At 49.6% G+C, this 19,504-nt stretch overlaps 1 protein-coding gene across 1 annotated transcript; it reads right to left on the bottom strand.

Moving 5' to 3' along the window:
* Positions 1 to 7,749: 7,749 nt before the first annotated feature.
* Positions 7,750 to 12,163, bottom strand: PRR15L (proline rich 15 like). The gene is made up of 2 exons (XM_036269477.1): positions 12,101 to 12,163; positions 7,750 to 8,080 (listed from the first exon to the last, which is right to left on the bottom strand). Exon 2 carries the CDS (start codon positions 8,050 to 8,052, stop codon positions 7,750 to 7,752), a length of 303 nt encoding a protein of 100 aa, XP_036125370.1. The 5' UTR covers positions 8,053 to 8,080; positions 12,101 to 12,163.
* Positions 12,164 to 19,504: the final 7,341 nt, after the last annotated feature.

The raw sequence follows: 19,504 nt of genomic DNA, 5'->3' as shown, positions 1-19,504 counted from the left end.
ACCACTGAGCCAAACCGGGCAGGGCCCTAAAAAAAATTTTTTTTTTATCCTCACCTGAGGACATTTTTCCATTTTATTCAGATAGAGTGGGAGGGAGAGAGAGGAAGAGAGAGAGAGAAACATTGACATGAAAGGGACACACTGAGTGGCTGCCACCCGCACAACCCAACCAGAGCCGGGGACAAACTGCAACCAAAATACATGCCCTTAGCGGGAACCAAACCCGGGTCTCTCTGGACTGCAGGCTGACACTCTAACCGCTGAGCCAAACCGACCAGGTCTAAAAAAAAATTTTTTGACATAAACTAGCAGAATCAATTTCTGTTGATTGCAAATAAAAGAACCTTAACTAACTCATTTTTTAACAGATATTTTTATAGTACTTACCCTAATGATAGCTGCTGTCCATTATCTGAAGCACAGCAATGTGGAAAAAGGTTATATTTATTCTCTGTAGCTCCAAAGGACCCATAGGTGGATATTACACAGAAATAGATTCATCTCAATATGGAGAGAGATTTCAAGAGGGAGGAGGTAGTGAGTGTTAGGTAGTGAGTGTTCACTTATTGGAAGTATTCAATCCCAGCCAGGAGATTTGTAGGGATTCATGTGCTGGTAGCTGCGGGCCAGGAAGATTTTAATTAAGCTTTACTTTTCATGTTTATTTATAAACTTTATTTTAAAAAAATTGATTTTAGAGAGAGAGGAATGGAGAAGGAGAGAGAGAAACATCGATAGAGAATGTTGATTGGCTGCCTCCTGCATGCCCCCCACTGGGGATTTGCCCTGACCTGTGCATGTGCCCTGACCAGGAATCGAACCAGCGACCTCCTGATGTGTGGGTTGATGCTCAACCACTGACCCACACCAGCCAGGCAGTGTTTATTTATTTTACTTTCCAGACATAAAATTAAATTACAATAAAACCTTGATATAATGGTCTAACTCAGGTGAGGGGGTATCTGTTAAAGCCAAAAGCCCGTTATATACAGGGTGGGGCAAAAGTAGGTTGACAGTTGTGAGTATGCAAAACACAGAGTGTTCTTGTATTATTATTTATTAATTATTGTATTATTTTCCATGTGAACAACTGTAAGCCTACTTTTTCCCACCCTATAATAAAGTAGGTTTTCAAAATAAGTATTTAAAAATTGACAAATTAGTTTACCTGTTTTTACTTACGTAGACACGTTTGTGTAATTAAAATTATGTGTGAAAAGTTTAATTTCACAGGAAAGTCTTCTATATGTATTACAATAATTTTAAATTTATACAGAATAGGCCTAGTAAACACGTGCATTCACCAGTCACCGTGCATAAACATGCACAGGGCAGGGGCGGGGCTCAGCAGACGTGGGAACGCAGGCTCCTTAAAACTGCTGCAGAAAGTCACGCCATGCGACAACGGATCCAGTTACCTAGAGAAATACGGTGTGATCACGTGCTGATTCACTGAACATTGTTTATAGCGGTGACTCTTGGATTTAAATATGTGGAATATAGTTGTAGATACGTAATATTTATGTCAGCGAAATTACTAGTGTTTTTACCAACATACGGCCTATTCGCTAAAATTTATTTAAAATAACTGCATAACAAAAAATAACTCTTAATTTAACTGTAAGCAAATCTTGGTTTAAAGCATTTTAAAATTAACAGGGTGTTAATTTGCACATATGACATAACAGACTGGAAATTTTTTCCATTGAATCCGAAGTCTGTTAAATCGAGGTCCACAAAATCGAGGGTTCACTGTGTTATAGAAATTATGCCTCTCTGACCACTCACACATCCCCTTCCCCTACTCCTCACCTCTACTGATGATGATTCCTACATCACTGATTTTTCATCCACACTGGAATTACCTGCGGGGAGCTTTAAAAATCCTCATGATGCCTGGATCCTCCCCTTAGGGATGATTTAACCCAGTGATTCTCAACCTTCCTAATGCTGTGACCCTTTAATTCAGTTCCTCATGTTGTGACTCCCAACCATAAAATTATTTTCGTTGCTACTTCATAACTATAATTTTGCTACTGTTATGTCTTAGGCAACCCCTGTGAAATGGTGGTTCAACCCCCAAAGGGGTCACGACCCACAGGTTGAGAACCACTGAACCGGTCTGAGTGCAGGCTGGGCACTGGGAAATTTAAAGGCTCCCCAGGGAACTTTGTAGCCAAGATTGCCACCCCCTGGTCTAGATCCCTGTGTGGTCCTCAGGACAGCAGGAGGCATTGGCATTACTTGGGGGCTCACCCCAGACCCACTGAATCCCATCCTGCATTTAACAGAACCCCCCACCACCCCACCACCACCACCACCAGATGACTGGATACACTGGTCTCAACCTCTAAACCTACTGCCTGTCAATCTCACGATTGGATTCTCCAGTAACCCTCTGCTGAGGCCTGTGTTGAGCTGTATTGGCTTTCCTTGAGCAAAGTCTAGTGACCAGGGACAGCCTAGATGAGTGGCCTATAGGCTGTGGTGAGGTGCCAGGCTGGGTTAATGTTTGCTGTGACTAAACCAGGATAAGAGAACTATTTGTGCACATTGACATTGAACTTGCCACTCTGTAAACTGTTTCATTCCATTGTATGGGCATGTGCTTCAGCATCTCTGTTATTGACCAACTCCCCCAAGGGCCTCCCTCTTGGTGTTGATCCCCTCTGAAGCCTTAGTGTGGGAAGACACAACCCTAACCTTTCCAAAACCTGCAGGAGGGTGCTGGGGTACCCCACCCTATTATGTCCTATTTGTGTTCCTGGGATCAGTGTACCCCCCACCCCAGCTTTGAGCCTGGTCTCAGCAGTTCCTTTCCTGTTCTCTGTCTGACAATCACTTTGCGAAATCTGTAATAAAAACTCATCAGATGTGGGTGATGTTAATGTTCGATCTGGCCTGGTCTTGCCCCTCACCCTAGGAAGGAGGAAAGTTGGGAGATTTAAACAACTCTCCTCCCACCTCGATTCTTCTCTCTTGGGAGGTGGGGCATCCAGCAGGGGGAGCCCGCTGCCCAAGGTTGGCCCCTTCTGGGCCGCACAGGCCAGTTCTAGCCTGCCCCTCCTGCCTCCCCCTTCCCTCCCTTGGGTTGAGTCCCAGTGAAACTGTGGTCGATAACCTGTAGCCTCTCCCGGCTCCTGCACATATTTGCACTTTCGGTTCCTCCTTCTCTGGCCTGGTAAAAACTTGAAGCTGCCTGGGCTCTGACTCCCTGGACAGCCAGATATCCCTTTGACCTTTGGTAACTATTTCATCTCCTCACCCCCATCCACTAATACCCAGTTTAGGGGTGTATATGGAGTTTCCCGGGAAGATTCCTGCAGTCATCACCTTGGGACTGTGGAGCATGGTCACATGCACGGGGCAGAGGGGTCTGCAGACAGACCCTCTCACCTAAGAGGAGGAATGGTGGCAACTGGGTGCCAGCATTAGGTCTGGCATTAGGTCAGCATTAGGCCATAGGTAAGGTCCATGGCCCAGGCCCCAGCCTCAACCCCCAATCCTCGCCTCAAAGAAGCTCAGGATGGGCTGGAGTGGGAGGTCCCTACAATCTGGGGTCTCCATATACTCAGCCTCAAAGCCAATTGGCTTTCCCCTGTTGGTCCCAGAGTCTGTGCAGCACCCTCAGGTGGTGCTCACCTCCCAGGACCCCAAGGTCCAGGCCTTGCCATCCCTCATCCTACCTCTCCTTCAGCAGAAGGTGACCGTGTTTTTTCCTTGTCCTGAGCCTCAGTTTTCCATCCCCTAAGCAGATGAAAATCAAGAGTGGAAGAGGCTGTGTGGTTCATTGGTCACATGCACAGGCCAGCTCTGGCTCAAGTTCCAGCTCCACCACTGAGAGAGCATGACCTTGGGCGAGTGACTTTAGCCTCTCTAAGCCTCAGCTAATTTATCTGGAAAATGGAGATAATTAATAGTAGCTCCTGTCTCTCAGTGGAGGATGAGATTAAATAAGGAACCTTGGGGAGTATTTGTCACAGGGCCCGGCCCAATTTAATCCACACCCAAGGATATATATACACTTTTTTTTTTTTTGCTATTTTATTTTTTATTATTATTTTTATTTATTTTATTGTTACAGATGTTTCTCCTTTTTTACCCCATTGGCACCCCCCTCCCCACCTCACACCCGCCCCATCCCCGGCTTTGTTGTCCATGTCTATTGGTTATGCATACATGCATATAAGCTCTGTGATTTATCTCTTCCCACCCCCCCACCCCCTCTTCTGAGGGATGTCAGTCTGTGCCCTACTTCCATGTTTCTGGGTCTACCGTATTCCTCAGACTGTTATGTTCATTATATTCCGTATATAAGTGAGATCATGTGGTATTTGTCTTTTTCTGCTTGGCTTATTTCACTTAGGATAATACTTTCCAGGTCCCTCCATGTCGTCTCAAAGGATAAGAGATCTTTCTTTCTTACAGCTGCATAGTACTCCATTGTGTATATGTACCACAGCTTTTTTCCCATTCGTCTACTGATGGACACTTGGGCTGTTTCCAGATCTTAGCTATTGTAAATAGTGCTGCTATGAACATGGGGGAACATATATTCTTTCTGATTGGTGTTTCAGGCTTCTTAGGATATATTCCTAGAAGCAGGATCACTGGGTCAAATGAAAGTTCAATTTTTAAGTTTTTGAGGTACACCATATTGTTTTCCATAGTGGCTGCACCAGTCTGCATTCCCACCAGCAGTGTACTAGAGTCCCCTTTTCTCTACACCCTCGCCAACACTTGTTGTTTGATGATTTGTTGATGGCGGCCATTCTGACAGGTGTGAGGTGATACCTCATTGTTGTTTTAATTTGCATCTCTCTGATGATTAGTGATGTTGAGCATTTCTTCATATGTCTCTTGGCCATTTGTATGTCCTGTTTGGAGAGGTGTCTATTCAGCTCCTCTACCCATTTTTTATACACATTTTTTTAAATCCTCACCTAAAGGTATGTTTTTACTGATTTTTATTTGTTTTATTTTATCCTCACCCAAGGACATTTTTGCATTTATCTTCAGATAGAAAGGGAGGAAGAGAGAGAGAAACATCGATGTGAGAAAGATATATCTACTGATTGCCACCCACACAACCCCAACCGAGGCTGGGGACAAACTGCAACTGAGGTACATGCCCTTAGCGGGAACCGAACCCGGGTCTCTCTGGTCCGCGGGCCAACGCTTTAACTGCTAAGCCAAACCAGCCAGGGCTGTTTTTACTGATTTTTAGAGACAACGGCGGGGGGGGGGGGGGAGGAGAGATTGATGTGAGAGATAAACATCTATCAGTTGCCTGCCATACTCGCCCCAGCTGGGGCTCAAACCCAAAACCTAGAAATGTGCCTTGACCAGGAATCAAACCCACTGGTCGACACTCAACCACTGAGCCACGCTGGCCTGGCCCATTTTAAACCCTCTGTAAACCTCAGGTATTAACAATGGGCAGGGCTGGAATATGGGGAAAAGTCTGCTCCTCCCTGGGAGGCTTTATGGACTGAGTTATTGAGGGGACCCTAGAAAGTTCCATGTGATGAGGGATAGGGAAGAGTCCTCCTTCCCTCCCTTGGGCTCCTGGTTTCCCTCACTCATCCTCAGAGCACCCTTTACCCTGGGTGAGGCCACCTAATAAAAGCCCCCTTGTGTGCTCTATTTGTTTTGGTAATAAATTTTCTGAGCAACACTCCTTAGGGTGGGGTGGTCCAGCAGCCTGCAAGGAGCTGAACGGAAGCTGCTGGACCACATTATTTAGTCACCACCTTGGTCTCTTTTTCTCTCTCCATGTTCCCACCTTGAGCTCCACAAGTTTGGTCATTTTTTCCCCAGTTCCCAGCTCCTGGGGCTTGAGAAAGATCTAGAGCCCAGCTGGCATGGCTCAGTGATTGAACGTCGACCCATGCACCAAGAGGTCGCCGGTTTGATTCCTGGTCAGGGCACATGTTCAGGTTGTGGGCCCGATCCCCAGTGGGGGGTATGCAGGAGGCAGCCAATCGATGTTCTCTCTCATCGAGATTTCTTTCTTTCTTTTTTTGTACATGCCCCTAGCGGGAACCGAACCCAGGACTCTCTGGTCTGCAGGCCGATGCTCCAACCGCTGAGCCAAACTGGCCAGCACTCATTGAGGTTTCTATCTCTCTCTCCCTCTCTCTCTAAAAATTAATAAAGGGAAAAAAAAAAAGATCTAGACCTAACAGCATAAGGAGCACCCTCTCTTCCTAAATGGAAGCTGTAGGCTACGGTGGAGTTCCTTATGAAGGGAAAAGGGGGAAGGAAACCAATGTCAATTGAGTGCCTACAACAGGCCCATTTATGAGCCACTTAATATTGACCACTCACTCCTGTGAAATAGGTGTCATTACAGCTTCTTTTATAAAAGACAAAACTGAGGCTCAGAGGGTGTTGTTTTATTTTATTTTACTTATTGATTTTTAGAGAGGGAGAGAAAGAGAGAGAAACATTGACTTGTTCCACTTATTCATGCATTCATTGGTTGATTTTTGTGCCCTAATTGGAGATCGTGCCCCCACCCTTGGCATACTGGGAGGGTGCTCTAACCAACAGAGCTACCTGGCCAGGGCTCAGAGTTTTTCTTTTAATGTTCTCCAAATCTACTAAGGGGTGGAACCAGAATTTGAATCTTGATCCCAAACCAAACCACTGCAACTTTGGTTTCAGTCACCAAAAGTCTGCTGCATTCTCTTGGAGCCCCTGATGGCCTCTCTGTTGACTAGATGAACTGACCACTGAGGTGTCACGAGCTCCTTCCTTCGTTCCCTCTGTCCCTCGATGCTAATGGTGGCTTGATGGTGAAACCAGTGTCCCAGTTTCCACATGCTGACACCTGGGGACCCCTTCTGAAGTGTGAAAGGAATGATTTGAGCACCAAGTTCCACTTTACTTAAATGAAGGGAGACAAAGGCATGAAAAACAGTCATCTCAATAAACGGAAGGCAAACATATAAACAGGTTTCTCTGCTTTTGCAGTATTGTTTATTACAAAGAGAGAAACCTACAAGTATATTTTTAAACAAAATTCAAGGCTCCAGAACTCATCTCTGGGGCTGATCTATCTTACATTCAGGTAGGGAAGGAGAGAAGAGAACTGGCGGCTTTGGCTCCTACCAGAGCTCCCCCGACCTGATCCAGACCTGCTGGGTCCCTAACTGGCCTTCTGCAGCACCCCCAGGGAGTGCTGGGGTCCTCCTCCCCTGCACATCTTGGGGCAAAGTTCCAGGAAGTTTCCCACTTGTGTTAGGAGGTGAGCTCAAATTCAGTCCACCTCTGGCTCCTGGAAACGACCCCCATCACATGGCTTCTGGAAAATGCACTGTCAGAATTGGTGCAGGGAACAGTCTCAGGTAGGGAAAGGAGAGGGAGCAGCAAGTCAAACTCACCCTTGACCTTGTGCCCTGGGAAGAGGTGAAGTCAGTCAGGCTCCCTCTCTACTCCTCGTCCACCTCCCTGCCCGCCCTGACACGGCTTCAAGGAGGACTGTCCTTCCTGGGTGGCACTCTTCATCCTTGAACTGAAGGGCCTTTATATGTGGTGAGGGATGGTGGGAGGACCCTGGGATATCCAGGCTTTCCAGAAAGCTGGAGCGCATAAATACAAACCTAAAACCAGACATTTCCCGCCAGCAGGCGTCAACTGCCCCCCGGGCTTCATGTGGCCAAAGAGGCAGGCTGGGCAAGCTCCTAGCTCAGATCCAGCTGACAGCAGGGAGCGGGGCGGTGCCAGCATCCTCCTTGGCCCCCTTCACTGTCCTTTGTCCTCCCGGTCATCAAAAAGATTGGGGTTCTCCGCCAGTGTGGCTCGAACTTTTTTCTTCTCCTTGAAGCGGCCAGAATTGGAGACCTTGACGTGCTTGCCCTTTGTGCTCTTGTCCACGATCTTCTCCAGGCGGGTGTTAAAGTCACTGTTGGAGTCCCCACCCTCGGACCGCGGGGGCTCCGCGCTGCCCTCCGTTTGGGCATAGGTGTCAGGGATCTCATACAGCACCTTGGGGGTGGATTTCTTTTTCCGGAGGAAGGTCAGCTTCCACCAACCAACTTCGGTCATGGTGCTCCCTGAGCAGAGGGTGGGCTTTCTGCAGGAGCAGGGGGAGAGAAAGGGGTCACTGGGGAGAAGGGGGAGTGTGTTGGAGCAGCCCCTCTCTAGGGTCCTAACCACAGCTGTTTTATTTATTTATATTATTATTATTATTATTGTTATTATTGTCTTTAAATGTTTTTATTTATTTCAGAGAGAGGAAGGGAGTGGGAGAGAGAGAGAAACATTGATGCTGCCTCCTGCACAGCCCCCACTGGGGATCGAGCCTGTAACCTGGGCGTGTGTCCTGGTGACCTCCTGGTGCATGAGATGATGATGGACCAACTGAGCCACTCCAGCCAGGCACATGGGCTACTTTAACAGCCCAGGCCTAAAAGAATGAAAGGTGGGCTGAGTGAACCTAGGATTCAGGTAAGTGATGCAATGTGTTTGGAGAGTATGAGAAGAGAGAGGGTCTGGGGAAGGAGTGGCCACATACAGAGACAGGAAAGCCATCTGAGCCAGGTGGAGGTGACAGTGGGGAGGACTGCACACCACTGCCATGCAGCTTCAAGACACCCGGTCCCTTGGGGCTGTAGGAAGGTGAACCGCTTGCCCAAGTCACACAGCATCCAGGCCTTTGATACCCTTTGGGCAGATGGTCGACTGGTATCAGACCGACAGAAACTCCCTTGTGTATTTTGCTTGGAATTAATTCATTCATTCATTAATAAATTCATTAATTCAAAATTAAATAGGATTTGTGACATTTAGAGTAATTTGAACTCCCCACTGGTGATTAACAGGGAGAGGACCCTCAGGCTGGGAGTGGAAAGTCCTGGGGACTGTTCCAGATTCGTAACCTCTGGTGTCACTTCTCTGGACCTCAGTGTCCTCATCTGTCCCTTCCAGCCCCGATATTTAGCTTTGACATTGATGCCTACCCACAGAGGTAGACATGCTTTGCAAAATACAACTTATGATCATGGTAATAATTATTGCGGGATGGCCCCCTTTCCCCAGCCCGCTTCCACCAGGATAGGAGTTTGAAGGGGAGCTGAAAACTGAAAGGAGGTTTGGTGGGGCCAAGAGGTACGGGTGACATACTGTTATCACAGGTTGGACTCTCCGTAAGGAGACCCAAAAGAGGTGGGCTGTGGGGGCTGAAATCCAGGCTTCTCCCCTGACAAGCAATGTGCCCTGCATGTTACCTCCCCTTTACTCGTCTGCACAAAGGTGCTGAGCTAGTGGACCTTTGGGGAGATACAGCTGCCTGGACATCACTGACAGGTGGGGTGTGTAAGAAGGAAGGAGACAGTAGACCAGAGCAGTTAAGATCAGTGTAAGAGCGGGCAGAGTGATGGGAAATCAAGGCATCTGTTTCTGGAGAGGTTGGTAATCTGGTTTTAGGACCCTGAGTGTGGCTGTGGAAGGTCCTGGGAGGAGGGACAGTAGCCACAACGCACCAGAAAGCTAGGTGGTCAGCCAGCCCAAGCCCAGGCAAATATATCACCTCTATTTATTTATTTATTTATTTATTTATTTATTTATTTACTTACTTACTTATTTATTTATTTTATTTTTTTTATCCTGACCCGAGGACATTTTTCCATTTTTTGTTCAGATAGAGTGGGAGAGGGAGAGAGGGAGAGAAACATCGATGTGAAAGGGACACATCGAGTGGCTGCCATCTGCACGACCAACCAGGACCGGGGACAAACTTCAACCGAGGTACATGCTCTTAGCAGGAACTGAACCCGGGTCTCTATGGACCACAGGCCGTGGCTCTAACCGCTGAGCCAAACCGGCCAGGGCAGTAGTGGTTTTCTTTATGTATAAGGAATACTGGATGCCTTCTCCCCTCTATTTTTCTGATTTCCAGATTTTCCATAATGAGTATGAGTTTGGTTTTTTTTTTAGAGGAAGAGCATATTAAATTCAGGAAAAAAGAAAACGAAGGCAGGGTGCTGGCCTAGGCTTGGAATGAGTTGAGTGTCTCCATCCATCGGCCGCCTTGCTGTGTCCCCGATCTACCCACATACCCCTCCCCTTGCTCAGATTCCTTTCCACGGCTTTGTTCAGGAAGCAGATGCCACATCGCCAGCTCTAGCCCTCCAGCTGAGCCCAAACAGCAAGAGAAACCAGGGTAGATCTTGTGCCGCTCCCACTTAGAAGTGAGGGAGGGGGCCCGGCTGGCTCAGTGCTTGAGCGTGGACCCATGCACCAAGAGGTCACTGGTTTGACTCCCAGTCGGGGCATATGCCCAGGTTGTGGGCCCGATCCCCAGTCGTGGGCATGCAGGAGGCGGCCAATAGACGTTCTCTCTCATCAATGTTTCTATCTCTCCCTCTCCCTTCCTCTCTCTCTCTAAAATCAATAAAGAAAAATTTTTTAAAGAAAAAGAAAGTGAGGGAGGGGGCCAGATAAACACTTTCAGGACACCCTGGAGAGGTGAGCGCACCAAGGGGACAGCCTGAGAGGTTTGCTTTGGCAGCTTGCCCTACCTGGGCTTAGCACAGCCTTGCACAGAACTCAGTGTTCCAGAATGGGTTTCTGGAAGGAGTCGTGAGGAGGGCAGGGAAGGAGAGACAGGACGCTTGCTTGTCCTGTGGGTGCCCCAGTCGCCACCTCGTCTGGGGCAAGTCCCACAGCCCCACCACCACCCACCCAGAGCTGCCAAGGAACTTGAGGAGTGGAGGATCTAGCTCCTGAACCAACAGTAATCTCCAGACTGCCTAGCTCCATTAAAGGAAGTGGCTTCTACCTGTGCCAGTTCAAATATACCCGCTTTAACGGGTATTTCAAGTTGGCATCCACAGGGAGGGACAGACCACAAGGAACTTGTCAGAGAGCCATAGAGTTGGGAATGGCCCTTGGACCCTGCCCTGTGGCTTCCACCACGGCACCAAAGCACTGGTGCCCTTGTCTCCTGGCTTAAACTCTGGTCTCTCTAGGATAGTTTTCACCAGGCCTTGCTGCCCCTCTGTTTAGGACATACCAGCACAGGAAGCAGGTATTTGCCCCTTTAGGCAAACTTGACCTATGGAAATCTGAATTTGCAGAACAACTAAATTAGGTCTTTGTTTTGCAGAATAACCCAGTTGGCTATAGGTTCTTGTAAATAGTGAGTTACCCCTACCATAGTGTAAAATCTGACTTGCTTAAAAAAAAGTGATATCCAAATTTCCTAGCCAAGAACAAGATACTTACAGCCTATGCCTAATCACAGGAGGGGGCTGAGGGTGGGGATGTCACTGGGATTTTGAGCAGACGGAGCATTTGGTGACACACAGGCTGCAGTCTGCTTACGCAGGGCCAGGAGCTAGGCAAGTTGAGGGCTGAGCCCTTGCCCTGGGGTCCTGCAATCCATGGGAGGATAGACATCTGCCCCTGAGGAGGCCAGCTACACCTACACTGTACACTGTTTGCATAGCTTAGGAACCCAGCCTAAGAGGGCCTCACAGGAAGGCCCACCACCCCTCGCCTAAGGCAGCCAGCACCATGGCCTGCTTGTGGGCACCCCAGGACAGGCCCCACCACCCCAACTGAGTTCTTCAACTGCTCTAAGGGCCTCGCCCAACTAAGTAGAGCCGTTTCTTAGCTGAGCCAAGTTAACCATTGACTGGGGCAAGGTGGAGGAGTGGAGGGGGTTGAGGGAGCAAGTCACCTTTTATGCTGTAAGACAAAACCCAGAGCCCCCAGCCCTAAGCCCTCTGGAAGGCCCCTGTGGGACTTCTCCACTCTGGATAAGACTGGGGTACCCTCGATAGGAACAGGAAGCGATTCCTACCAGACAGCCAGAAACACCCCCCAGGCTGGGGCGTAGGAACTGGTAGGCTCCAGTTCAGCAAGAGTTAACAGAGAACTGCTCTGGAGTGAAACTTTCCCAACAGGAGTTCTGCTGGATTGACTCCAAGAAGCCAATGGGATGAGTCCTCAATTCTGTCTGCTCACCTAGGGAGAGGTGGGAGCCGACACGCCTGGGTTCTCCCTCCCAGCTGGACTTGTCAGCCATGGAGGCAGAACAGGGTGCCCCACTATGCCTTGGTTTCCCCACCTGCCCACCCTCTGCCTGTACCTGTAATCCTGATTGCTGAAGGCTGGAGGTGAGACCTTCCCTAGACAACGAGCTCAGTGCAGGCACTGCCCAGAGGGAGCCTGGGGGAGCGGGGGTGCTGCTAGGGTGCTGTGCCAGGCAAGGCTCAGGCCAGGTGAGCTGGGTAGGAGCAGCTGTGCAGCAGGTGCAAGAGAAACAGGTGCAGGAGCAGGGTACCTGCTCACTGTGCCTCCAGGAGTCAAGGTGAACCTGAAACCCAGCCCCTCCCGGCTAAGTAAACAGAAGCAGAGGCCGACTTGGGCTGATGAATATTCATTACCCCAGAAATCCAATCCCAGTGCCCCTGCACCCACCCAGAAGCCAGGGTCCTCCAGGGACCGCCTAGCCAGAAGGAGGAAATCCCGAGGGAAGTTTAAGGTGGGGGCAAGAGGGCAGCCTCACTCCTCATTTTCCGCACTCTCAGGTGCCTGGTTGCCGACCATCTGTAGCCAAGGTCACCCCCACCCGTTTCAAGCCCCAGCGAGGTTGAGACCCCTTTCTGGCGACAAAGCCTGGACCTTGCCCCAGGCACAACCGGGAAAGGGTTAAGGGCCTGCTCCCGTTGGCTGAGAAGGACAGGGTGCACCCAGCTCCTTTGAACTCCGGAGTCGAAACCAGTCCCTGGTTAAACTGGTTGGCAGACCGGTTCCCAGGCTGTCCGCTCCGCCCCAAGTTCAGTGCTCCGCAGGCAGGCGCTGGGTGGGTGGCTGTGGCTCCCACCTGACCTAAAGGGCCCCTCGAGATCTCCCTGGGCTGGGGTGAGGAGGGGGCCCTGGCCCCTCCTCGGGCAGGATTCACTACAACCTCAAACATCCTCACCCTCTCCTCCCTCTCCTCCCTTTCATTGAGGTGCACTTCATGACCCTTGAAATTATGTGCAAAATCCCATGTGTATGGGTAGAGGAGCATTATTTCTGTGCGTATGGGGTTACACTTTATTAGTAGTATCTCAAAAAGAATTGTGGTGGCCTCCCTACCCCCAAAGTACCACTTCATTCAACTTCCCCCAAACGTCCAGCTGTCCCTTTCGTGGACCATACTGGGTATTATAAAGTGAACAAGACCTGGGGCAAGCTCTCAGGGGAGGGGGTGGCGAGGGGCTCTGGGGAGGTGGGAAGAGAGGAAAAGGCAGGAAGGCAGCATGTGCACACATGAGGTGACAGTCTCACTTGGTCCCCTCGCTGATATGCAGCCATACCTCCTCTTGCAAACTTCCATCAGTCGAGGCCATGTGAGCCTTCAGCCCGGCCGCTCTTACATATGGCGAATGCCTTGGGGGTTATTTGTAGCCACCCTTAGGTGGGCTGCTTGTGTTTGCAGTCTTTCTCCCCTCAGACTGACGGGAGCCGCTGGAGAGAGGAAACTGCTGCATGCTGAGTGTCCCTGCAGCTTCCTGTCCCAGTGCTGCCGAGCTCTGATCCTCAACCCACCTGCCCAGCGCCCTTCCTCCATGACTGAGTGTGTGCGGCCAGGCTCCAAGGGAAGCTCTGGGTAAGGAAAAGGCACACAATTCTCTCTTCTCCTGGCTCTCCCCCTACGTTATATTTTAAAGCCTAATTAACCAACTCTCAAACCTGCCCCACCGTCTCCAACCTGCTTCTACCTGGTTCAGCTTCTCATGGCCTTGTGACTTCATCCCCTCCATCCTAAACGGGTGTCCCTAGGCCTCAAGGGGATAATACTTCACAGGCATCTGCCTGGCCTGGCCCTCCTAGGATGGGGTCTCTGCAGCCTCCTCTCCCAACCCTCCCTGAATGTGCACACTAGGCCCTTTCTCTGCCTTCCTTCCTGGGTGCAGAGCTGCCTAGGAGGGTGAGATTAGGAATGCGTGCAGCACTCTTGGCCAGGAATGGCCTCCCCACCCCCTGTATAAACCAAGACAAACTCCTATTTATCCCTCAAGACCCGAATTAACTATTTGCCTCCTACCTCACCAATATGTTTCTTTTTTCTACAGAGCTTGTTCATATGCTTCTATTTAACATGATATATACCATGACTGATTATATATATGTATATGCAACAAACACACATATAGTATTGCAATGATTCATTCATGTGTTTGCCTCCCTTATAGAATTTTAAGCCCTTGAGCCTAGAATTATCTATCGTTGATACAAACCTGACATGTAATTAATACAAGCTTTAAAACCCAAATGAGAAACAGAAGCATTGTTTTTACCCTTAGAAATTCTTAATGTAGCCAGTTGCCTTTGTCCCACTCTCCCTGGGGCAGGTAAGGGTGAGAGAAAACCCATTCGTTTCACCTCTCATGGTTTCAGCTGCAGCAGGCTCGTTACATCGTCTCCCCAGGGCTCATGTGAATTGAAGATATTATTTTGCAAGGTGCCTTACCCCTAGTAGAATCGTACATGGTTGTCCCAGGAAGATACCCACAGCTTTCTAGGTCTGTCACTTTCTCTGAAAGCCTGGTCTGGGGGATTCTAACCAGGGGCCAGAAACCATTTCCATCTTTATAGGAAGGGGCACCTGTTGAAGGCACTCATTCCGTCCACCCCCAACTCTGAAACCCAGGCCTCTCTGATTTCTGGGACCCACAGGTACAGAATCCCGTTCTCTTATCCCCACACTGGAGAAGGAGCCCCAGTGAGAACCACAGTGGGCTGTATTCAGTGGGTGCCCACTTGTGGCCCGCCCTTCGGAGAATGCCACCAGGACCAGGTCTCCAACCCACCCTCCTGGGAGGGACCAGCCTGGGAAGTCAGGCCCAGCCCCTGGCCTTTGCAGATTTATTTTTGGGAGGAGCAGGGTTGGGAGGGGAGTTTGAGATAAGGCTGTAGACTATGACTATCCCTTTAACAGATCGATTCCTTTAATAGATCACCACACACAGCCTGCTTTATTGCTTTATACAATGTCTCACCTTTAATGCCCCTTCTAAGATGAGGTTCAAGTGTGATACTCCAGACACAAACATGCAATGTGCATGTTTTCAGAAACGTATCCTTGTTGCCCATTGAGTGTGGCTCATTTGGTTGAGCGTCGTCCCATGCACCAAGGGGTTGCTGGTTCGATTCCAGGTCAGGGCACATGCCTGGGTTGCCAGCTCAATCACCAGTGGGGGGGTGTGCGGGAGACAGCCGATGTTTCTATCTCTCTCTCCCTGTCCCTTCTTCTCTCTCTAAAAATCAACAAAAACATATTTAAAAAAAAAAAGAAAAAGAAAAAGAAAAAGAAATGTGTCCTTGTTGAATATAGCAAGTAAAATGTACTAAGGTAGTTCCAAGTAACTTGGTGGTCCGTTGAGACATGGAGCCCTTGTTTTTGTGGTGACTTTTGTACAGATGGCTCCTATCTTCCTGACCAGGGAGTAGATCCAGGCTTCAGGAGTCTTTCTTCTCCACAGCAGAAAGGAGAGAGGAGCTGCCCCTGTCCTCAGCACTTCCCCTTCTCTGGAAGGCCAGGACACTGGAGATCCTAGGGTGTCCCGCCTGGCCAAGGTGACAAGTGGGGCAAGGCCAAAAACTGGTCTCTGGTGGCTGCACCAGATGCAGCTGGGAGGGGGGCAGGTGCAGGCAGAAGCTGCAATCTGATCTGAGAGGGCTTTCCCCTTGTTTGTGGGAGGGCCCCCCTCCGGGAGACCACAATGGGAGAGTGGGTGTGAGCAGCCACTCACATGGGGACTGTGTTCCAGTCTGTGTCCCAAATGCTGTGCCTGTGTGGACTCTGTACTTTTTTTCTTTATTGATTTGAGAGAGAGAGAGAAAAATAGAAACATCGATGAGAGAGAAATAGAAACATCGATGAGAGAGAAAGAACATCGATTGGCTGCCTCCTGCATGCCCCCCACTGGGGATCGGGCCCACAACCTGGGCATGTGCCGGGTGACCTCTTGGTGCATGGGTCGACGCTCAACCACTGAGCCACACTGGCAGGGCCTATGTGAACTCGGGCAAGAAGAGAAGAGAGAGAGAGAGAGAGAGAGAGAGAGAGAGAAAGTGAGAGAAACATCGACGTGAGAGGGACACATTGACTGGTTGCCTCCCGCACGACCCAACCAGGGCCGGGAACAAAACACAACCGAGGTACGTGCCCTTGACGGAATCGAACCCGCTGCTCTTTGGTCCGCGGGCCAACGCTGTAACCGCTGAGCCAAACTGGCCAGGGCTCCCCTTACTCTTTGTATGAGCTTCCGGTGGCCACTGTAAGAGATGACCACAAACTTGATGGCTTTAACAACAGAAATTTATTCAGTCACAGTTCTGGCCAACACCAAAGTGTCTGCAGGGCCACAATCCATCTGGTGGCTCCAGGGACAGTCCATTACTTGCCTCCTCCAGTGTCTGGTGACTATAGGCATTTCTATAGGCATTTCTTGGCTTGTGGCTGCATCCAATCTCTGCTTCCTCCATCCTCATATCGCCTTCTCCTCTTCAGTGCATGTAATCTGCCCCTGCTTCTCTCTAATAAGGACACTGATGATGGTATTGAGATAATCCAGGATTACTTCCCATCTCAAGATAGCTAACTTGATTCTATCTGCAAAGACTCCTTTTCCAAGTGAAGTCATATTCACAGGTCCCAGGGATTTGACTCGGACATCTTGGCAGGGTTTTTGTTTCTGTTTCTGTTTGTTGTTTTTTTCAGCCTGCCACACTCTTCACTCTGACCCTCCCTGTGCTGTCACACTGTGGCAGGCATCAGGCGCCCCACCCAGACCCCACTTCGAGGACGGACATGCTGCCTTCCTCGGCAGCTGGCCTCCAGCTGTCCGCTCCTTCGGGGCCAGCCTCAGCTGCAGAGACCATCTCACCAGATGGCACGCCCTTCGGGGGCAGCCCACATCTGGGGATATGAAGTCCGACCCTTTCAGCCCCAGGAAGGACACTCTGAGGGGCAATATTCACTCCCCACCAAATGGACTGAGTTTTGTCAGTCCTGAGTTATCGTCGGGTTTCTCCCTCTTCCCAGTCCTACTTCTGTCTGGTTCCCCTCACAGGCATTGATCCCTGGGAAACACCTGGCCCCCCGGAGCTCACCTGCTTCTGGAGAACACAGCCTATGAACAGACATTTTCATTTGTGCCAGTATGATACAAGTGAAGTGATCATTTTTGTGTCTGTTACATTTGCATTTCCCTGGTGTACTGGATTGAATAGTGAGCCCCCAAATTCATGTTCAACTAGAACCCCAGAGTGTGGCCTTATTTGGAAATAGGGTCTTTGCAGATGTAATTCATTAAGATGAGGTCATACTGGAGCAGGGTGGGCCCTAAGTCCAAGGACTAGTGTCCTTATAGGAGGAGAGACCCAGAGACATGCAGGGAGAGGGACAGTGGCAAAGGAAGCAGAGACAGTAGTGATACGGCCACAAGCCAAGGAACAGCAGGGCGGCCTGCCTCCGCCAGAAGCTGGGCAGGAGGCACGGAACCGAGTCTCCCTTGGAGCCAGTGGAGTGAATCCACCTTGCTGTTACCCTGATTTCAGACTTCTGGCATCCAGAAGTCCGAAATATATTTCTGACGTTTTGAGGCACCCATTTTGTGGTCATTTGTTACAGCAGCCCCGGCTAACTATACACCTGGTCTCTAGGAGAGCAACTTTTCACACACATGTTGGCCATTTGGGTTTCGTGTTCTCTGAAAGGATCCCTTTTCAATGTAGAAAAACTTCTCCACCTCCCCATCTGATTGTTGTCTTTCTAGTATGCACTAAAATAATGTAAGTGCGTTTATGGATCCCTGGACCTTTGGCACAATTCTACAGCTTTTCGGAAATCTGCTGCCCACTGGTTGGGAACCCTGGTCTCCTGGGCTAAATGTCAACCCTTTGTCATGGACCTGAGGGCTCTTCATGTTCTCCCCTGGCCATCCTCTTCAACCAAATATCCTTCCAGTCTCCCCACAAACACCCCGTGCTCCCATGATACGCTTCTGCAACAGCCATGCTCTCGCTTGCCTTGTGCTTTACCCACGTGCTTCCCTCTTCCTAGGTCACCCGTCACTCCTGTCCCTCTCCTCTCTTCTCTCCATTCTGCCACAATTCATTCCCACCCTGCAAGACTCAGCTCAAGTGTCACTTCTCCCAGGAGCCTGCTCTGATGGTTTTCTGTCCCCATCCCATGCTTCTACCCACAAGTTGAGTTGGATAGTCCTCCTTTCTGTTCCCTTAGCTCTCTGAGCACACCTTTTATTTGGTTCATATGGATTTAAAAAAAATTTTTTTTTTCCTTTATTGATTTTATCTTATTTATCCTCACCTGAGGACATTTTTCATTTATCTTTTTTTCTTTCTTTTTTTGTGGTACGTGCCCCTAGCAGGAACCGAACCCAGGACTCTGGCCCACAGGCCGACGCTCAACCGCTGAGCCAAACTGGCCAGGGCGCATTTATCTTTAGACAGATTAGGAGGGAGGGAGAGAGGGAGAGTGAGCAAGAGAGAAACATCAGTTCGAGAACTGGTTGCCTCCTGTGCGACTCCGACCAGGGCTGGGGATGAACCGCAACCGAGGTACGTGGCCTTGGCCGGAATTGAACCCGGGTCTCATTGGTCCGCGGGCCCACGCTCTAACCACTGAGCAAAACCAAGCAGGGCTCCTTTATTGATTTTAGAGAGAAAAAAAGGGAAAGGAAGAGAGAGATGGAAACATCGATGAGTGAGAACATTGATTGGATGGCTCCTGCATGCCCCCCACTGGGGATCGGGCCTACAACCTGGGCATGTGTCCTGACCGGAAATTGAACCAGCGACCTCCTGGTCAAAACCGAACCAGTGAGCTATACCAGCTGGGCTGGGTAATATGGATTTTTAAAGCACCTAGTAAGCATGAGCATAATGCTAGGCTCTGGGTATGCTGTCACGGGATTTAGCCCTTTACACATCACACTGTCACTTTCTCTAATGGCTGGGACTGTGTTTTTGTGTTAAGGTCCCCAGCACTTTGGAAAATAGTTCTTGGCCAACAGAGGGTACTTAACATTGAAGTACATGGGAAAGGAGGCTGACAAGATGGGTGGTTTGGTAGTGGACCCCAAACCTTCCCTTGGAAGAGCAGACTCCCTCTACCTGCCCTGAGGAGGGTGATGACATGATGAAATGCAGTGACATCTTTAGGAGATAACACCTCTGACCCAATTCACAAGGCCACCCAGTGAGGTGTTTTTCCCTAGAAGACTAACAAAAGTGGAAGGGATGGGGAGGGCATGGCTGGCCAAGGTTTAGGGTGTAGTCAGTGGCCCCAGAGCATGACCTATCTGGCTGGCCCCTCATGGGCCTTCACTGGCCTGTGCTCAACTCATGAAGCCTACCAGCCCTGATATCTTCACCCTGATTTCCTCCCTCTGGTTCCAAGTGGTATAGAGGGATTGACTACAAGTCCTGAACTCTAGAGAGAGGGATAAAGAACAGAACTGGGGAACACAAACCC

The sequence above is a fragment of the Molossus molossus genome, unplaced genomic scaffold (genome assembly GCF_014108415.1).
Source record: "Molossus molossus isolate mMolMol1 unplaced genomic scaffold, mMolMol1.p scaffold_m16_p_19, whole genome shotgun sequence".
Lineage (NCBI taxonomy): Eukaryota > Metazoa > Chordata > Mammalia > Chiroptera > Molossidae > Molossus > Molossus molossus.
The sequence above is the reverse complement of the archived record's forward strand: the minus strand, read 5'-3'. Positions and strand labels throughout refer to the sequence as shown.

Excerpts from the sequence above, each read along its gene's own strand:
- PRR15L (XM_036269477.1), bottom strand. The coding sequence starts at position 8,052 with ATGACCGAAGTTGGTTGGTGGAAGCTGACCTTCCTCCGGAAAAAGAAA.